The 22,890-nt window shown below is 37.7% G+C and overlaps 1 protein-coding gene across 1 annotated transcript in view; it reads right to left on the bottom strand.

The window, feature by feature from the left end:
- LOC136863624 (serine-rich adhesin for platelets) overlaps nt 1-22,890 on the bottom strand; it is a 402,886-nt gene that overhangs the window by 129,401 nt on the left and 250,595 nt on the right. The window contains exon 15 of the mRNA XM_068226021.1: nt 11,436-11,600. Within this exon, the coding sequence (XP_068082122.1) occupies nt 11,436-11,600 (165 nt within the window). The remainder of the gene's footprint in view (nt 1-11,435; nt 11,601-22,890) is intronic.

Below are 22,890 nucleotides of genomic sequence, written 5' to 3' on the forward strand. Positions count from 1 at the left end.
CTCCCATGACACTGTTCCACCTGTCTTTTCCTATCCACTACTCCACATTTCCCTTAGTAGGAGGATATTAGGAGGATACAACTGGGGAAAGACTTTTACCACCAGGTATGGAGATTAATATGAAATAAAGATGTACTAATGAAGGCTAAATAAGTAATGTACAAGGAATATTACTCGTCTATCATGACATATGCAGCAGAAACCTGGACAATGATGCAGAGAGATGAGAACAGAGTACAGGCAGCTGAAATGTAATCACTGAGGTCTATGGTACAGAAGAAAAGGAGGGATAGTGTGAGAACTGAAGACATCCCAAAAGACCTAAATGTGCAAAAACACAATGACAAACTGGAATAGAACAGACTGAGGAAGTCTGGACATGTCATGCAGACGAAAGAAGAAAGACCGCCAAAACAAGCACTCGAAAGACCGATGACAGGGAAGAGAGGACAAGGGAGACCAAGATTATGATGGATGGAATCTGTGAAGAACAGCACAGGACCGGGGGGGGGGGGGGGAGAGCAGTTGCAAGGGCAACAGTCTAGATTACTGACTGATGTGGCCTTGCAATAATACTCAACAGGGCTTAGCTGTGTTGATACTGCTGCACCGCTGAAAGCAACGGGAAATCACAGCTGTAACTAACTCCCGAGGACATGCAGCTCTCTCTGTATGAATGATGTACTGATGATGGCTTCCTCCCGGATGAAATATTCCGGAGGTAAAATAGTCCCCCATTCGGATCTCCGGGTAGGCGATATGCGATAGGGGGTAATCATCACAAAGATGGATACTGACATTCTGCGAATCAGAGCGTGGAATGTTAGAAGTTGTAATCTTTGTGGTGGTTTGGAGAATCTGGAAAGGGAGATGGAGAGACTAAAGTTAGATGTAGTTGGTATAAGTGTGTTGGCAAGAAGAGCAGGATTTGTGGTCAGGCGACTACAGAATTATCAACACAAAATCAAACATGGGAAATGGCTGTATTTAATAATGAATAAGAAAATAGGGCAGCGGGTAAGCTACTATGACCAGCATAGTGAAAGTATTATTGTTAAGATAGTCATCAAACAAATGCCCACCACAATAGTGCAGGTCTATATGCCTACTAATTCAACAGATGAGGAAAATTGAAAGAATATATGAAGAGAGAGAAGATTTAATTGTGATGGGAACTGGAAGCAATGGCAGAAGAAGGAAGAGAAGGTAATACAGTAGGAGAATTTCTGATTGGGACAAAGGAATGAAGAAGAAGTCAGCCGGTTGAATTCTGCCCCAGTCACAATTTAGTCCTTGTTAATACCTGGTTCAAACACCACAAAAGATGGCTGTATACATGGACGAGACCTGGAGACACTGGAAGGCATCAAATAGACTTCATTATGATTAGGCAGAGATTCAGAAACCAGGAGTTGGATTGCAAGACTTTCCCAGGAGCAGATGCGGATTTTGACCACAACCTGTTGGTCACGAAATACCATTTGAAACTGAAGAAATTGAAGAAAGGAAGGAATGCAAGGAGATGGGATCTAGACAAGTTGAAAGAAAAGAGTGTGAGGGATTGTTTCAAGGAACATGTAACACAAAGGACTAAATGAAAAGGCTGAAGGAAACACAGTAGAGGAAGAATGGACAGTCATGAAGAATGAGATCAGCAAGGCTGCTGAAGAAAATCTGGGAGAACGGAAAGATCAACTAAGAAAGAGTAGATAACTCAAGAGATACTAGACCTGACTGATGAACGACGAAAGTACAAGAATGCAAAAAATGAGGGGTCCAGAAAAGGATACAGGCGAATAAAAATTGAACTAGATAGAAAGTGCAGGACAGCTAAGGAAGAATGGCTGAAACAGAAGTTCAAAGATGTTAAGGGTTGTATGGTCCTAGGAAAGGTAAATGCTGCATACAGGAAAATCTTTTGAGGTCAGAATTTGACACTGTTGATGCTGATGAAATGGAAAACCCAATTTTGAGGTCAGAATTGACAGAGCTTTGAAGAAGGCTAAATAGGAACATGGTAACCAGGAGTTGATAACATTCCCTCTGAATTACTGAGAAGAAACTAGCTTGGCGAGGTTATTCCATTTAGTGTGTAAGATGTATGAAACAGGAGAAATGCCATCCGTTTTTTGGCAGAATGTTGTTATACCTATTCCCAAGAAAGCCGGTGCTGACAAGCGTGAAAAATACCACACCATTAGTTGAGCAAAACACGCCTGCAAAATTTTACACATATTATTTACAGAAGAATGGAAAGGTAAGTTAAAACTAAGTTGGGAGAAGATCTATTTGGCTTCAGTAGAAAGGTAAGGAACATGTGAAGCAATCTGAATTTCATGTCTGATCTTAGAGGATCGAATAAAGAAGGACAAGCCCACGTACATGGCACTCGTAGGTTTAAAAAAGGCATTCCATAATGCTGACTGGACCAAGCTATTTGAGAATCTGAAAGTGATCGGGATCAGGTACCGAGAACAAAGTATTACCTGTATAACAATCTGTATAAAAATCTGTCTGCAGTGATAAGAATTGAGAGTTTTTTAAAAGAAGCAGCAAACCAGAAAGGAATGAGGCAAGGCTGCAATTTGTCCCCCTTGCTTTTCAATTTATATACAGAACAGGCAGTAAAGGAAAGCAAAGAGGAATTTGGAAAGGGAACCACAATTCAAGAAGAGGAAATCAAAACCCTGAAATTTGCTGATGACATTGTTATTTTACTTGAGACTGCAGAAGATCTGGAGAAATTGCTCAATGGTATTGATGGAGTCTTAGGTAAGGAGTACATGATGAATACAAGTAAGTCCTAAACAAAAGTAATGGGGAGCAGTCATGTGAAGTCAGGTGATGCAGGTGCCCTAATATTAGATTAGGAAATGAAGTCTGAAAGGAAGTAGATGAATACTGATACATAAAATGCAGACTAGCTCAAGCAAGGAAGGTCTTTCTTAAGAAAAGAAATTTGCTCTGTTCGAACATTGATATAGGAATTACATGTTTTTGAAGACATTCATCTGGAGCGTGACAATGTATGGAAGTGAAACATGGACGATAACTAGTTCAGAAAAGAGAATAGAAGCTTTTGAAATGTTGTGTTACAGAAGAGGGCTGAAGGTGAAATGGATAGATCCAATCACAAATGAACAGATACTATAAATCGAATTGGTGAGAGGAGATCGATTTGGCTAAATTTTACCAGAAGGGGAGATAGAATTATAGGACACATCTTGAGACACCCAGAACTTGTTCAGTTGGTTTTTGAGGGAAGTGTAGAGAGTAAGAACGGTAGGGGTATACCCAGGTATGAAGGATGCAGCAGCTTCATAGAAATGAAGAGGTTAGCACAGGATAGGGTGGCATGGAGGGCTGAATCAAACCAGTCTATGGGTGGATGACTCAAACAATAGCCACTGATGTTCCTGATCTTTAATTTATCTAAAACCAATTGAAGATTTCCACGTTTCTTTCAGAGAAACACAATATGCGACTGGAATGGATGGAAATGTGCTTCTTTATGAAATAAAATAGGACTTCTTTTTGAAGTAACTTATTAATAAATAAAGACCAGGCATTACTATCATAAGTTAGTTCTCCCAGTTGAATAATTTAAGCAGATATGTCACAACGAGGAACTAGCTCGCTTCCCTCTTGAAGAACTTGGTAAATCCTTGTTCTCGATTCTTATACCAGTAAAATGTAACTTCTGGTTCAAGTATATTTTTTCTTTTAATCTAAACCCAGTATTTAGCTCTTATTCTTGGTTAGACCTACATCCCACACTACATCGTTCAACTAAGTATGACTATAAAGCTGAGGCTTATCTTTGTGAGTGGGTGGTGAGTTATCTTCATTAGCAGTATCATTTTCTATAGACTCAAAGGAACATTAATTCTGTGTCTCCTCCAGTTAAGTCTATGGAATAGAACTGGGACATCTGATCCATACGGCACAGGTCTTATAGCTGATGCCAGGCTTTCTGTGTATTTGATATTGTAGTGCCCTGATACATTACTCAAAGAGAAGTAGCAATTATTATTTCCCCTGAAAAAAAGTTGACGTTAACCATGAGAATTTTAGGAACAAGTATTTTTTTTGTAAATTAAATAGCAAATTATTTGAAATGCTGAAAGTCATTAACTGAAATAACATTGATAGGTAAATATCATTCTGAAAGTTCCATGCTATCATGTTTGGTCTCGGCTAGTGATGATAGCCATTACTCTGTCCCTATGCTACAAAATACACAAAATGAAGCAATATATTTTCCTTGCAAATTTTTGTGTTATGCCAGCCCCATGTGAAAAAAATCAGTAATTTCCTTAAGACTAGCATTCTGTAAAGTAAATGTAATTTAGTAAAGTATTTCTCAGGTAACTGTAACTTTTTTTCTTGTACTCTTCCCGTCACTGATTAGGACATACTTTCCTTTAAGGGCTGGGCTTATCTTATAACTAGGGCCCAGATTCATATGCACTAAAAACTCCAAATATATGCAATGTTGAAAATATGCATTGATTCTGTTGCTTCTCATACTCTCAGTAATCTTTCCACCTCTGAGTCAGAAGTCTATTCGTTACTTTCCTCCCTCCCAGAAAATAAACCTACTGGTCCGGATGGTCTCAGTCCTGTCTTCCTTAAGAATACCGCTACGACTCTTGCCCATCCTATTGCTGTTATATTTAACCGTTGCTTCTTAGCCGGCTACTTTCCTGACGACTGGAAAATCGCTAACATCACTCCGGTTTTTAAAAGTGGAAAGAGGTCTGATGTCAGAAACTATCGTCCGATTTCTATATTACCCACTCTGTCGCTAATCTGTGAAAAGATTATCCACCAGCGCCTTCTTTCTTTCACACTTCCTTATATATATCGTCCCAGCAGCATGGTTTTCTTCCTGGTAGCTCCTGCCTAACTAATCTGGCTGTTCTTCTCCATCGTGCAACATCTGCTCTTAACGCCGGTTCTCAACTGGACGTGTGCTACATTGATATTGCTAAGGCTTTTGATACCGTAGACCACGCACTTCTTTCCTATAAACTCTCAGAACGTTTTAATATCCATGGTCGCTTGCTAACTCTCCTGCAGAGCTTCCTCAATACCAGAACTCAGCGTGTGGTTCTTGATGGGTTCAGTTCGACTCTTGTTATGGTACATTCTGGCGTCCCACAGGGCAGTGTCCTAGGTCCGCTTCTTTTTGTCTTATTTATTGACGATCTCATTAATTCTATATCCTCCGTTTCTTGTGAAATTCTACTATTTGCAGATGACTGTAAAATATTCAAACAAATCGATTCTTTATCTGACGTAAACTCCTTACAGAGTGGGCTTAATTCACTCTCTGAATGGTGCTCCACATGGCGTCTTAAGCCTAATCCTGCCAAGTGTTCCTCTATTTCGATCACGCTTCGTAAATCCCCTATTCTCAGTAAATACTCCCTCCTCGGTAACCCGTTCCCAACTCTAGCAGAACAAAATGACTTAGGAGTGATGTTTGACAGTAAATTGTTATTTGTCCCCCATATACAAAAGATAACCGCGCGAGCAATGTCACTTCTCGGTTTGTTGTATAGATTTTCTGACATCACCGATATCCACGCCCTCCGAGCCTACTATGTATCTTGCATCCTACCGATTATTGAATTCGCGTCTCCCATTTGGTCTACCTCTTCACCCACTAATCTGAATCATATTGACCGTGTGCAGTCATTCTTCTGTGCCATTGTTAGAGCCAGAGTATCTGATTGTCGAAACTTGAGCAGTAATCAGATACTAGACAAGTTAAACCTTAACCCGTTATCTAGTCACAGGAAAGTAGCCGACCTTAGATTCCTATATAACGCTGTTAACGGTTTATTTCGTTCTCCTGAACCTGCATCCTTCTTTTCCATACATGTTCCAACTCGCAAAACCAGGATTAATACGCCCCTTCATATTCCGTATTCCCGCCTCTCTCTCGTTCAAAGAAGTTTATTTATCCGCATACCAACCCTCCTTAACTCTTTATCTTCTGACAAGAACTTGGACGTTTTTTCTTCGTATGCCTCCTTTAATCGATTCTTCCTTAACTTAACCTAGTTCATTTTCTTCATATTCCTTTTTTCTCTTCTCATTGCTGTCCTCTCTTTTGTACATAATATAATATTTATTTTTTACTGTACTATACCATTACTTAAGTGTTATGTCTGTATTTATCTTACTGTGCCTAGCTATAAGTTCTTCTCTTCGTTTTACGTTCAACAATTTTTCTCGTTTCTTTAGCCTTTATTTTTTGTTTTTGTATGTTGTGTCTCTAATTATGTTAGTTTTTAATTTTTTTCCTCTATATTTATCGTTAGATGTTTTTCGTCATTATTCTTCCACTTTTCTTTATGCTTGCCTTGTGCTACTCTATTGTAAATAAGTATTTCATTGCGGAACTCTGTAATTCGGCTTCTCGCTGTTTTGGTTTCCCAAATAAATGAATAAATGAATAAATACACTTACCAAACGTATTATTTGATTTTAACTCAGTGTTAAACTGACAAACATGTTTCATTCCTTGCAAAATGATGCATGTTAGTAGGTTATCAAGAGTTTTTCAATATTTTCCGGGGTCAATGACTTTCTGTTGTCGGATAGAATGAATTTATAAGCTGAAAATGATTGTTCTACGTCGATGGACGTAAATGAGCAATACTTGTACACTGGCACTGACTGCTCAGAACATTCTTCTGGCAAAGACTGCCCGATTTCACTTATGTACCGTAGTTGCTTATGGATTGAATTTCTTCAATTGAATCTTGTGAAAACAGGTTTCGGTGGAAGAGAAACCTGAGGCAGATGGGTTTTATACAACTGTACATGAGCCAGTGCTTTTAGGAACAGTTTTTTCCCACTTGAAATTACTTTGTTGACAGATAGAAAGAGGGTATCTATCTCTTCTGCAATACGATGCAATCCATGAACAAAACATGTGACATGGATGCAATTTGGAAAAAATATACTCTAATTATTGACCAGCTTTCAACATGTGCGAAGCTGCATCTGTGACTAAAAGGCGCACTTTTTAACAATCGCTCTCCCATTCAAAATGGCCACAGAAGTCGCAGAGAATCGTTAACAAATCTTGCAACTCTAGCATGGTTGGTTTTTTCTAGCACTTTGCACAAAAGTAAATGAGGTTTGCCAAGTTCTTCCGGACATAATTTACCCACTATGAAGTTCGCAATGTATCGACCACACAAATCGGCTGTTTCATGTACCAATATCCAGACACAGTTCCCTCCTATGTCAGATCGTATTGAATCAACGACAGAAGCGTGCAGTGAAAGTAACTAGTTCTTCCTAAGGGTAGATTCATCTGGTATTCTTTGATTAGCACAATACTTTTCAAGAAACAAGCGTAGATATGGATTATTCAGTTTATGCGGTGGAATGTTGCTGCATACAAAAGCCTTACAAATATCAGCAGAAAATGTACTAACTTCACACCGTGTTTTCATGTCAGTTAAAAGTAGCTGTTGCGTATTCTCACTCTGCTCTTTTGATCTGAGATGTGAAGTCCTTTTTGAATGTTGTTCAATTTGAAATTATTTATCACATTTTACACTCTTGTTACACACCTGACAGTATACTACATCACCGTCATTTGTATAGTCACTATTGCCTGATATCCACCGATTAATTAAAAAAGACCTAGAGCTCTTATCTTTAGGCATTTCTGCAGTTTAATCTGGTAAAACACTGCAATAGACAACCAGCAAGTTAACAGATCGAACACACTTGTTTAAGCAAACCTTGGAAGGCTACTGTAAGGAGAAAGGAATGTCAGAAGGAAATAGCTGTCATGAAATGCATCAAAATCCGTCTACCTGCTTGTATTACGACACTGAAAGCCCTTTCCTAGATCAGGGGAAGGCTTCCTGTGTTGCCAAAGGATGTAAAACAAATAGAGTTCATTAGATTTTTAATTTCATTCAGAAATCTTACATAATTGATCACACATAAGAGAAAAATATACCTGTATATTCACTAACATTCAAAATATGCATTTGCATATGGATTTTTAAAATATCCGGGCCCTACTTATGACATCTCTAAAAACCTAAAAAGTAGTTAGTGGAACGTAATGCTAATAACATTATTATTATTATTATTATTATTATTATTATTATTATTATTATTATTATCATTTATCAACAGAGATAACCACATGAGATGATCTCCTGAGCCACGTATAACAGATTTATTCCTCTTTTCCTGGTCTTAAAATTAAACACGCACACGAAATACAATGTGAGTGCATTCTAAAGATTTTTGAATGCATCAAAACAAATAGAACTAATAATTCTGTGGATTCACCTAATTTTGAGTAGCCAAATTCAGTGGAAAAATAACTTGTTCCTACGAGGTCACAGTACCTATTTAAATAGACAAAATAACATAGGCATTTTGCCAAGATCGAAGTCACATTATTTCCAGTGTCAACTCGGTTATTTTTTACAGGTATGGTATAGTGTTGTGTGTTACAATGGGTGCTTTAACAGATTGAAAAGCTTTCCCTAGAACTGACAAATGTTGAATATTCAACACTTTGGTCCCTACTGTAGTGGCACTGCCGAATATTCGACATGTTCGTAATTACCTCAATTCTTCAAGAGCCGTCATGACAGTCTACTTTTTGTCGTTCTTGACATTCACAGCAGAAATAAGTTCTGTTTCAATTACAGTTGGGCACAGTTTCACGGAAATAAAAGAGTGCAGTTATCCAACCATGTGTTTGAGCACCGTTCCTGTGGCGTTTGTTCACAAACCTTCACGGGCTCTGCTTTGCTATTTTTTCATTTTACTTCATGGTTATTCATTTGGTAAGGGGTATTTATGTCTGTATATATCTTATTATTTGATTGTTTATATAAATTTTTAGTACAGAGTGTGTCTAAATATGGCATCTTTAATACAAAAAATTAGTGATGAAGTAATGGGAAATTTGTTGGAAGATTAAAGTGATGGATCTGACTTTGAGGATATTGACAATGAATGAACAGTTTCAGAGTCAGATTTAGAATGTTTATCAGCTACTTCTTTGCATCAAATACCAAAAAGCGATGACAAGCCTGCCATGAAGCAACCTATCGTAACAATGTTGTATACGGCCACACCTCCAAATGATTTCATGCCAATATATTTTCCCCTAATATTTTCAAGAATATACCCCTCGGAGTGATGAAAGTTTTGCTACATGTATTATTGACAATCTGTATATCTCAGTTTGTTTGCAACTTTTTTCAGCTCTGTGTACATATGATCAATTTTTTAAAAATTATTTTGAATTTAGGAATACCACATTTGGAACAAACTGTACATTTCTGTGTCAAAAACAAATATGCAATTTTGTGAGAACATTACAATCCTCAGTGTATTGGCTTTACACATATATATATCAAATTAAATAGATTTATTTCACATTTTGTGGATATTTTGTATTTTATTTAGACAAGTAAAAGCTGCCAAATATGGCTTCCACCACAAGATTTAACATTGCAAGTTCCAGGGTTAAATAAAAGAGTGCAGTTATCCAACCATGTGTTTGAGCACCGTTCCTGTGGCGTTTGTTCACAAACCTTCACGGGCTCTGCTTTGTGAAACACATGGCAAGTTAAAGATAAGAAATTCAGTGGTGTGCAAGCAGGTGAGAAATGGTTTGTTCTGAAGAAACAAATATATGCATGTGTACTGACATAATTTATGTTTTCCTGCAACTGTATTACTGTTACTACAACAGTATCCAGTAAAATTAGTATAATATTGAATTACATAAAATCTGTATGGGCTAGGACATTTTCAAAATCAGCACAATGTTTTCCATATAAATCATTAATTTTCACCAAGACAGCAGAATCGTCACAAGCCAGTGCAATTGGCAAATGAAGTTATACTCCAATCCATATATACAATCTATAAACTTATTCAAAATGTAATAAAAATGTCATCAGCCAAAGTACTCTTCCCACAAACAATGCCTTAGTACCCCTAGAGAAACAGAAGTTCCACACATGCTCTCTATCACCATAAGAAATGCTGGATGAAACTGATAGCATGTACAGAAAGCTTTCCCTATATTAAATTCCGTGTGCAAAATTAATATAATTCCCAGCCATCAACCATAAAAATTTCTACCAATAAAACACATACAAAATAATGTACAGTAGCCGAAAGTCACGTGAAGGGGTGTCCCATTACAAAATGGGCCGCGTATGACCCCTGAGCATTGTGGCTAGCTGCAGCATAGCTGAGCAGCTATCACAGACACCAGTGTTGTAAAGATGGCAAAACGTGCGAGTTAACCGACTTTGAATGTGGGATGATCATCGACGCACAGCACATGGGTCATAGCACTGCAGAAATTACCCACAAATTTGGGTTTCTGAGGTCAACAGTGTTGACGGTGGATCTTCAACATTGCAGAGAGAACGTTACCACCCGTGTAAACTGCCTCACAGAAAGACCACAGGTGTTTAACGAACGGACATCACGTCACCTCCTCAGAACCATACTGGGTACTTGATGGAATACTGTGAGTCAGATCACCGCCCAGTTCAATGTTGGGAGTCAGGAACCCATTTCTACCAGGACTGTGAGGAGGCAACTGCACAGCATAGGCTTCACCAGCAGACGACCAACTCATGATCTTTTGCTGACACAGAGCTTAACAACGTACATGGGCCAGCAAACGTCAGCAATGGACCACGGAAGAGTGGCAGCATGTAGTATGATCCGATGAATCCTGGTTCCAGTTGTATAGAGCTGATGGGCTCGTGAGTGTGTAGAGTATGTCCCATGAAGCTACGGAGCCTGTGTGTCAACAAGGTTGTGTCCAGGCGGAAGGTGGCTCAGTTCTGGTCTGGGCGGCGTTCTCTTGGTCACAATTAGGCTCCACTGTCCAGCTGCAGGGAGCATTGACAGGTGCATGTTATGTCACATCCGTTACTGGCCTTAGAGTACCCTGATGGAGATGCCATGTTTCAACAGGACAATGCGCCATGTCACCGCTTTGTGGTGGCACACAGGTGGTTGGAGGAGCACTCCAGTGAAGTGACAACCATGGATTGGCCCTCCAGATCCCCCAGTCTTAATCCAATCAGTATTTATGGGATGCTGTCGATGTTGGTATATCCTCCATGAACCCTGCACCAACTACATAAGACCAGTTGTGGGTAGCAGTGTAAGATGCCTGGGTCCAAATCCCTCCAGAACGATTCCAACACCTTGTAGAGTCAATGCCCGACTCGTTATTAACATCACATTCTGTGTCTTCCCATGACTTTTGGCCACTCAATATATAACACATGTAAGAAACAGTATATGTAACCACGCATTTAAAAACGAGAACACTTCTAGATTAAATACTCTGAATAATTACTGTGATTATATACTAGTACGAATGCTCATATACTTACAAATTGTAACCCTTGTGCATGTTGTCCAGGAATGGTTGGAACCACTTTGCCTGATGCCAAGATCCTCTGCTGTTCATCAAACAACCTCTGCAAGGTTAGGTCATCTGCCTGTGTCTTTTTTGATGTCATGAGGTTTTGGATTTGCATTTGTACTGCTTTTAAATGCTGTAGAAATGAGAAAATTTTCCTTGAAAAACCATGACCACAGTTTTATATACCGTACATACATCAAAATATTTTAAAGAGAGAAACCTAATAATTTACAGAGTAAATATAAATTGCTAACTACATATGGAAATAATATATTGGTTACAGTTTACAGGAATCAGGTTGAGAATGATCAAGTAGATAAATCTGTATAACTAAGTAAACTAAGTAAATGTGTGTCCTCACCCCGAGGTGGTGCAGCTTGTTTCAGATACCGTACATCCCCAATAGAGGCGAGCTGCTTGTACCATTTTAACCACATACCTGCACTCCTAACGTTCTTAAATCTCTGGCAGTACCATGAATCAAACCCAAGCCACTGAGGATGGCAGCTAATAGTGCTATCCGTTACATTACAGAAACTATTTATAGTAAAAGCATAACACTTTCACTTAAGATCTGACCGTTCAATATACCCAGATATTTAAAAAAATCCAGTAAATATAAATTCCTCTGGTCTAAACGGAGCCAGTGTTAGCAATACTAAAATACAGACTGTAGTCTCGATATCATGGATAAGCGATGAACATCCAGAACATCTTTATTTTAATGCTACATTTGCTATATATTTTACAACTGACTGATTAAATAATAAAATAGTTATTTTGGTTTTCATTTAATCTCTTTGGGAGGAAAATGATAATGGCAGAACATCACACTATTCCACCTACTTCACATACTTCATCTGTCCTTAACATACTAACCTATTTCCCACTTGTCTGAATGCATACCAAAGAGATTCCTTTAATTATACTGTACTTTCTAACTACATTGCTCTATGACCTAATAAACAAGAACTCAAATGTAGTGGACAGCCAATGTTCCATCATTGTAGTTCTTATACGCAGCCCCCTCCCTCACTTGCTCTCTCTACATGTACTTCCTTGATTATTTCTTTTTTCCAGAAGTAAAAGCTACATAGTATCTGCATTGATAACTATCACTGATTCTAAGCTGCACTAATTACTTCTACAGTTTTTGAAGACAGCAAGGTGCTGGAATTTTGTCCCATACATCTTTACATGATGGTAAATTTACTGACACTAGGCTGGTGTATTTAGGCATCTTCAAATACCACAGGCTCAATCTGAGAACGATCCTCCCCAACTTGGGCTCAGAAAGCCAGTGCTCCACAGTCTGAGCCATTCAGCCCAGCATTGCCTCCGTTTCTCATTCCAAAGTACAGTTACAGATATAATTTTCACCCAGACAAATAAATATTGTCTCAAACAAGACAATATACTAAGAATATAGAGAATAGTTTTATAAATATGCTATGGGCGATTGTGTTACTGCCATTACTTGTTCCTAACTCTGCTGAATAATCTGTTTGGAATGTGTTTCCTGACTCTCTCCTTATCTCTCTCTCTCTCTCTCTCTCTCTCTCTCTCTCTCTCTCTCTCTCTCTCTCTCTCTCTCTCTGGACAATTATTATGCCATAAATTCTTCAACAGAGGACACTGTAGTTTACTCACTGATTTATGGAGTAGCCCCAATCCTCTCAAATTTTGAAGTCAAGTATATCCATGTTCCCAAAAGTATATTCTGTTATTCTAGCAACTAGAGGGCATGTAAAACAGTGATGAACATCCGTAAGGTATTAGAGCAGCTAGTCATAGTACACTGTTTACAACTAACATTGTGTCCGTGCTGTCATTAATACTACTCACGACTGGGAGGAAAAACCTTGTGTTTGTTAAATGATCTTTTACAAAGTTAGGCAAAAAAAATAATAAATTCTCAGGCCCAGAAAGCAAGAGCAATGTATCAGACAGGTCAGCCTACACCCACAGATGTAGGCCTCATACAGCAGGCTGAAAAAACAATGCAGCAATGACAACCATTGTCACATCAAATATCCACATACTAGTTTACTTAAAGCTAGACTGCATTCACATTTTCCAATGGCACAGTTGCCACTTTCCTGCCATCACTGCCAAAATCAGACTGACTGAAAAGAAGGCGGACAGCAATTTCCAGTATTAAAAGCATTTTTCTCCTTACTAAAGAGAGTCATTAGTAGACACTGAACCACTAAGTCCCAAAAAATATGTTTTAGGCACCCATATAGGAGGGAAATGTGTATAAAATATAAAATATTGTTTCAAAATAGGTGCAATGAAATTAATGAAATACATCTGAAGGAATATTGTACAATAAGAAATAATACATTGTATTTGTATATATCTATCTACAGTAAAACCTTGATTATCTATCCCTCAATTAACCCTTCTGCGGATTATCCTCCGCAAAAAAAAACACCTTGATTTTTTAAAAGCAACGCACAGTCGCTCCAAAGCTGAATGAGCGTACTCTTGATGTCAATAATAATAATAATAATAATAATAATAATAATAATAATAATAATAATAATAATAATAATAATAATAATAATGTTATTGGTTTTAAGTCCCACTAACCACTTTGACGATTTTTGGAAACACCAAGGTCCGAAATTTTGTCTCGCAGGAGTTCTTTTATGTGCCAGTAAATCCACCGACACGAGGCTGACTTATTCGAGCAGCTTCAAATACCACCTGACTGAGCTAGGATAGAACCTGCCAAGTTGGGGTCACAAGGCCATTGCCTCAACTGTCTGAGCCACCCAGTCAGGCTCTTGACGTCAAGGTATCTTAATACAGTATTCTGTTTTGGAGCAACTGTACACTGACTCTCCGACTCCTAAGTCCACGATCATAATGTACAGTAACTACTGTACGTACACGCACACAGACCGGCAATCGGCATTGGAGACTTTATTTCATACATAATTTTATGTTGGGTAAAATGATTTAACTTTTAACTGTTATGAAAGAAGAGGGATGCTATTCAAATTCAACAGTCAAACACTTTATAATCATTCCATTGTTGACGAATAATGTACTGTAATGTGCCCTCTCCCAGCTCACGGAGTGTAGAGTACGGTATGCTGGTAATTTCTACTTCAGAATGATACCTACAACTTATTTGGTAGCGTGCAACATCTCTGAGTACCGTACGTAGATCTTTCATATCGTTCTCTGTCAAGGTTAAATATTTTCACTACAGACTACTGCATCGTAAATATTTCACAATGCACAGGAATCGGAAACCAACCTAGCGGTCCGTCATTGTCAACCTCTGCTATTAATAGACAGGTAGGCTACATTCTGTACTGTAGTGCAAAGTGAGGAAATGTGAGAGTGAATGAGAAAGATGAACATTTATTTTCCGTTCTAACAGCCGAGAAATGTTGAGATTGAAATCTGCAGCAAAAAGGAAACATGTAGTTTTAACCATAAAAAATAAAGTTAATATAATTGAACGGTTAAAGAAAGGTGAACTATGTAGTCTCAAATTTAGCATCAGAGTTCGGTGTGGGTGTGACAACAGTGCGGGACGTAATGAAGAATAAAGACAGAGTGTTGCAGTTTGCAGCGAGTTTTGACAGTTTGCATGGACTAGCTACAAGAAAAACAGAAAGCATCATCTTTAAAAGAACTGGATGCTGCATTATTCACGTGGTTTCAGCAAAAGAGAGGTGAAGGTGTTCCTATTAGTGGTCCTATGATAACAAGGCAGGCACAAATTTTTCACAAAAGGATGGGGCTTTTAGGGTCCTTACCAACATCTAATGGTTGGGTACAGAGATTTAAGGACAGACATGGCATTCCAGAATTAAACGTCGAAGGAGAAAAACTAAGTGGTGACAGCAGTGCACCAGAAAACTTTAGATAAGAGTTTACTCGCATAATTGAGAGATACAATTTCGTTCCAAGTCAAGTTTACAATGCCGATGAAACTGGACTTTATTGGAAATGCTTACCCAGTAAAACACTAGTAGATGCTGAAGAGAAATCAGCTCCTGGTCACAAATCTAGTAAAGAGCGCGTTATCATTTTGTGCTGTGCAAACGCTAGTGGCGACCATAAATTAAAATTAGCTTTTGTTGGTAAAGCAAAAAATCCGCATTCTTTCAAAGGAACAGTGATGAAATATTTCCCAGTAGATTATTGTCATTACAAATCTGCATGGATGACACGCAATATTTTCAGGACGAATAAGTTCACTCCGTGGGTTCGAGATTTCTTGGCGTCCAAAGCCTTGCTATTAAAGGCCGTCCTCTCTCTTGATAAGGCACCATCTCACCCCGTTGATATAGAGTTGAAATCAGAGGATGGAAACATTTTTGTTTCCTATATGCCACCTACTGTAACTTCATTAATTCAGCCGATGGACCAAGGCATCATCGCAACCTTTAAGGTGCAATTTAAGCGGGAATTGCTAGGCCTCTTACTTTCCAAAGAAACGTCGATGGTTGAGTTCTGGAAAAAACTCAATCTTAAGGAATCACTTTATCTTGCCAAGAAATCATGCGATCTAGAAACCGCTCAGAACATCACTCGATCATGGAGAAAATTGTATGTTGATGTCTAACAGCTCGCCGAGGATTTTCATGGGGTCACTGATGAAGATGAAAATGAGGGATTGATAATTAAGATATCCTGAAGACTACTGAAAATAACATTCATTTTGGAGAAGTGGATGAAAGTAACACCGAGGAGTGGCTTTATACTGACGATGTATTGCGTGGGCATCACACTGCTTACGATAGAGATCTTAAAAATAATTTGGTTCTTAGAAAATCCTAATCCACACTGTTTAAAATTACGCTATATACAAGGTGGACACACACAATGTGCCATTCCATTGTCCTGTTTGCTAATGCACAAAGTCAAAACGCTTACAATTACCAAGAATGAAATTAAATGGTACGCATTAAAAGTTTTTAAAACATGTCAGAGAAATATAAAGTTATACGATACAGATACAATACGAATCATAGTGGCTGTGAACGAGACAAATGTAACATTAAAATTGTTAGTGTCAACACTGAGAACAAGAGAGAATTGAATTCAAGATTAACAAGAAAAATCAGCGAATGCATCTTCGAGGAAAGAATAGCTATTAGGAAAGTTAAGCGGCAAAATATCAAGAGTAAATAGAAAGCAGAGCGACAATATACATCTATCCATATATAATTTATGTATAATTTATTATAAAAATGAAAAATATATCATCAGAATACGATATATAGAGAGTAATTGAATTCACCAAGGAAAGGAAAAAAAAGCAGGAAAGAAGAAGACACTGATCAAGCCTAACTTGCAAAAAAAAAAAAAGGGTTTCTTTAAGAATCGTATCTTAAGAAAATGCATTCATATAAGAAATACGATTGAAGTAAACTACATAAAGTTACAACGGACATTTTGGTAGTCTGTATTATAATTTAAGCATAGATGTTTATTTAAGTCGATATATATATATATATATATATACATATAAAACACTACTAGGGTACAAGAAGGCTGTGCATTTGGCGAGATGTTTTCATGAATTTTTTCTTTGAATTCATATTCCTTAAATGCGCAAGAGACCGACAACCGACATGATGGACCTGTAAGATGAAAATGGGGAAGACGTCCGGAGGAAAGCAGCCGACTTAACAGGCAGATAAGAGCTCGATTCCTGGAGGAGAGATTCCTGATGACCTATCCCAGAACATCAAGGAGAACCAGTGCAACTGGTGGTGTAGCTGAAATCCTGGCAGGCTTATACAAAATAAGATAACTTGTGAGAATATTATCAATTGAATTCTTTGTTCCTTTGTGCAGCGTATATTGTCTCTACTTTGTTTGGAGTGTAATAGGTCTTCATATCTTCGTGTTATATTCAATATCAAATCTTTTCTCGTGAGTGATCTAAACAGTGTGACATGTTTATGGAGGTTATAGGTAGTCTTCATTATAAATAAAGTTTATATCTAACTAGGGAAGTGACCAAATGATATTATAGTATAATGCCTAGGGTATCAGTCAATTATAATAAATCATGCCATTAACCGAACAGAATATGTTGAAAATAGAATGTAATAGGTATTCATATGAACTGTAGGACATCACGTTTGTAAAGACAGATCGTTTAATGCCATTAATGAGTCGGATGAGGTTAGATATGGATGCATGTATATACACAGAAGACATATTTGCAGAAAAGAGAGATAGGTATTGATCTGGAGATTGGTTTATTGAAAGACGAGATGAATTATGCGTCAATGTGAATTAAATAAGATAAATATTGAAATGTGTCACGGTAGATATATGAAGTGAAATATGAGAAAGGAAATATGAGATGACAGAATATTAAGATATGAAGAATAGAATTGGTGAATAATGATAATGCTGCAAAGATATAATAGGGAAGGATTTAAGTGTTAATTAATAAAGATAAGTTAGTGGTGCACACACGGATGATGTGTATTGAGACAATAATGATGTTTATGCAGCGAATAATCCATATCACATGACAAATGGCAGCACGATACAGTATTTACGAGCTATTGATAGGGACTGTCCATCAAAATAAATCCTGATACCTATGATTTTTACTTAAATAGTGATTTCGATGATAGATTCCTACTCTTGGGTTGCATGGGGTTATTATAGCAAACGTAGCAAGCAATTATTGGCATGGATAGTCACTAATATCTTATTAATATTATTATATGGCTGATAATAATGTAGAGTTTACATCCATGGTATTCCCTATACTCAGGATTGATTGAATTTCTTGAAGATATATACTAGATTTGGCCGGCCCCATGCTGTAGGGGTAGCGTGCCTGCCTCTTACCCGGAAGGCCCGGGTTCGATTCCCAGCCAGGTCATGGATTTTTACCTGGACCTGAGGGCTGGTTCGAGGTCCACTCAGCTTATGTGATTAGAATTGAGGAGCTATCTGACGGTGAGATAGCGGCCCCGGTCAAGAAAGCCAAGAATAACGGCCGAGAGGATTCGTCGTGCTGACCAAACGACACCTCATCTGCAGGCCTTCAGGCTGAGCAGCGGTCGCTTGGTAGGCCAAGGCCCTTCAAGGGCTGTAGAGCCATGGGGTTTGGTTTGGTCTGGTATATACTAGATTTACAATTCAATTGAGAAGCCACCATATTTATTTAGCACAAGTTCACTCATTCTCCAAGCATTATAGATACTTAATGTGATGATGATCACTGGTAATTCATTTCATTGTAATTGATCTGTAGCCAATGAATGCTACACAGGGATGAAACTAATCTTATTCTGTGCAAGTCTAATTTAAAGAAAACATAGAAAAACATTCGTTCTTGACATCAAGAAATGAGTTCACTATAAGATGAAAGACATTTCAATTAGAAAGACTAATTGATCAACTTAAATAATTCTAATCCATACAGATTTGTAAATATTTCATCTATTTCATTATATTAAGAGATGTTAAAGCAAAGATAAACCAGCTATCCTTTCAATGATCAATTTATTAACTCCTACAATGAGAAATGGTTATGAATATGATTTGAAAATAATACTTCAAGTTCACTGATAAATTTTGAACTCTGAGCAGATTTCTTTTTTTATCCATTATATTTCTTTCTTGAATAAATGATAGTTAGTGAGATACATTTTAATATCATTTATAGTTAGTTGTTAAAGCATGTACGTCACGATCATGGCAACCTTATTATGGATAGCCGTCACCATAATTGGACATCGGTAGAGACGACCATCAAATTTTTTCTTGAGCAAAAGAATGCGTTGTGGTGAACATTTCACACCAGGATCCACGTTAAAATCTTTATATTCGATACATAGCCTGAGATGCCTACCGACCCTAACCGTAGATTTTCTTTGATGCCAAGTGACCTGGACACGGGAAATGGTGCAGCACGTTCTTGATATTTATAAAGCACGTTCTTGATATTTATAAAGCAAGGCTGGAAAAAGGAGAAATAAAAGACACTTTCCTTATAAGGAATACATTTATACCACAGAATCTTGATGCTATAGACGAGGTGAAGCTGCAACCGATGTCGCTATACCAAGGTTCTACTGTAATTAAGTCATAGAAAATTATTTCTCTCTTTCTCAGCTGAATAATATGCAGCCAGATGATATATAAATGGTGCAAATTCATACTCGTACAAGTAACTTCAATGCAGGTCTCTTATGCAAATCTATCAATATGAAATTCTGTATGTCAACATCCCATATCACATCAATAAAGCCAAGCAATACCTCAATCAATCAATCAATCAATCAATCAAATCAATCAATCAATCAATCAATCAATCAATCAAATCTGCATTTAGGGCAGTCGCTCAGGTGGCAGATTCCCTATCTGTTGTTTTCCTAGCCTTTTCTTAAATGATTGCAAAGAAATTGGAAATTTATTGAACATCTCCCTTGGTAAGTTATTCCAATCCCTAACTCCCCTCCTTATAAACAAATATTTGCCCCAATTTGTCCTCTTGAATTCCAACTTTATCTTCATATTGTGATCTTTCCTACTTTTAAAGACACCACCCAAACTTATTCGTCTACTAATGTCCTCCCACGCCATTTCTCCACTGACAGCTCGGAACATACCACTTATTGTTTCAAATTCTAATCACAGAGACTTACAATAATTGAAAATCTTCCACCTTTTTGATACTTTTTGTTTGCTTTTTAGCAAATTAATTAATTATAAACAGTACATGTTTCATTCTTACTTGAGAACATCTTCAGCTGTTGTACAGATTAGGTGAATCACTGAGTTTCTGAGTACATTATTTTCAGGTACCTTGTTCCTCTTAAAACTATTTGAACATAAATTTAATAAAAATGATATTAAAACAATGTGGTGGTTAATGGGTCGGTGAAATGAGACAGGATGAATACATAGTTAGCCTACTTAAAAAACTATATCTATTCATTTGAATAGTTGTTGTTAAAAGTTTCAGACTCTGTTACACTAAAAAAATATCCATTTGTCTTCCAGTTAAAAGGTTTTTAAAATGTACGACTCCTTGACACTGTTCTAAATATTGTTGAATGTTCACTTCACTCCTTCCAGGTGGGCTGATATTTATTTTGAGCTTACTTAATGTGTTTTAAATTGATTCTAATGCGGAACTGTGAAGCTGAACGGCAATCAGCAAAGATTAACCAGCTATCCTTTCAATGATCATTATATTAACTCCTACAATGAGAAATGGTTATGAACATATGATTTGAAAATAATACTTCAAGTTCACTAATAAATTTTGAACTCTGAGCAGATTTCTTTTTTTAACCATTATCCATTTATCCATTGCTGAACGGCAATCAGCTTCAAAGTTCCGCATTAGACTCAATTTAAAACACATTAAGTAAGCTCAAAATAAATAACAGCCAACTTGGAAGGAGTGAAGTGAACATTCAACCATACAGTAGAAGTCCGTTATAGCGAGAGTTTATAATAGCGAAAAATTTACTCGCTATAACGGATTGTCGTTATATCCGATGCACATTAAAATCGGTATGAAACGGCAATCAGTTTGTTCAAAACTTGCGTTTCCGCAGATGATATCCACACTATGGCTTACTTGTTTGTTATTTTTCGTAATCTGATACGTGAAAGTGTATGTTTAATTTCATTCTGAAAAAATATAGTACCGTATTTCTCCGAATCCAAGATGAACCCCACTTTTCCTTCAAAAAATTTAAATCAGGCTTAAAAATAACTTTGTAAAATCATAAGAATGCCTTGTTGTACAGGCCTATGCATTTTTAGACTATTTTCAGACGCAGAACATTGACTTTCGTCATGCCATATTTCTTTTTTTTTTCTTGTGGCTGTACAATTATTCTTTATTTCTGCGGGTTTAAGGACCAATAACTTAACATTGGCATCATAATACCGAAGAGAACCCGTTGAAAATTTTCCAGCAATACCTGTTCCGTGCGTCTCTACAATACAACGATCCATCAGGAAATGATTCTTGCTGTCTTCTTCTTCTTCTTCTTTTATGACCACATAGGATCACTTTAGTCAGTCCATCGTTTAGGTCTCTTTAAAGGGATTGTTCAGGCGTTGCGGTCCTCCCAGTACTTCTTCAGACGATCCGATCTTCGTGCCCTTTCCTCAGTTGAAAATGTGCGTGTTGTTGGTTTATTTTGTGTAAGGGTAAAGCGGAGGTTTGTATTCTTGAGTTTTGTATTCAATTTTATTTTATTTGTGGTGTCTTCTGTTGTAAGGCCTATTTCCTTCAGATCCTCTCTTACTTCTCTGATCCATTTACATCCTGTTGTGGTATTTTTTGAGACAAGATTGTGTTGTACTAGTTGTTTGAGAAGTCTTGAATCCTGCATCCTCATGATATGTCCAAAGAATCCCAGTCTCCTCTTACGCATAGTATCTGTAATGGGTTCTAGCTCTTTGTACACGACTTTGTTAGGTATTAACCGCCAGTGTCCATCTTTCTAGTAGTTTTTGTTGAATAACAGCCAACCTGGAAGGAGTGAAGTGATCATTCAACAAAATAAAACTATTACTGTTACTTTTACTTTCACTGTTACTGCTACTGTTACTTTTACGCAGCGTCAGATGTAACCGGCTACCGATACACTCATCTCACTTGCCGGGTTCGGCCAAATTCAGCGGCTAGCGATGTATAGGCCTAATCGCAGACGTTGAAAGTCAACGAACGAGTTTACTGCACCACGGTATGGCCATTCCGCCTTTGCGTTTTTCGTGCACATACCTCACAATTTCATCTTCGACTTAATTAAAGTGCCCTTGTTGTGGACCATTGAATGCATTCTTTGTACAGTACACAATTTTTTAGCTCTTTGTCTTCACGCTAGGCCTATGCCGTATTTTCTTGCGGCTGCACAATTATTCTACATTTCCGAGTGTTTAATAACCATTAACTTCAAATTGGCTTCATAATATCGACTAGAACCCATCGAAAATTCGCCGGCAATACCTTTTCCACGTATCTTTACAATACGACTATCCATCACAAAGATATTCCTGCTGTCTATAAAACTTAATTTTACTAAGCGTCAAGTACAAAAGACGCATTATAACTCTGCCACTGAGTAGCCACGGCTTTTCTAAGAATTCGAAGGGTCGCGTGTTTTGATGCCATTCTGCAGATTTGAGAAACACACAGGCACTGTACAACCGGTTGTCGCGGCTAGCGATGTATAGTAAAGAGCGGTCGTTTATTGTCAACGAGTTCTATGCGCGCGTAAAAAGAAGCAGCGTGGTTACCGCGGTAGTTGCTGGTGGTATCCAGTAACTTACCGTTAGGCTGCGATTGCAACAACCCTTGAGTTATCGCATGAGATTCTGGGAGAAAAAAAATAATTTTGGATTTGAAGAAATACGGTATCACTCCAGAGATTTCTGTGGCAAACACCTCAGCT

Source organism: Anabrus simplex, chromosome 2, assembly GCF_040414725.1.
Source record: "Anabrus simplex isolate iqAnaSimp1 chromosome 2, ASM4041472v1, whole genome shotgun sequence".
Taxonomy (NCBI): Eukaryota; Metazoa; Arthropoda; class Insecta; order Orthoptera; family Tettigoniidae; genus Anabrus; species Anabrus simplex.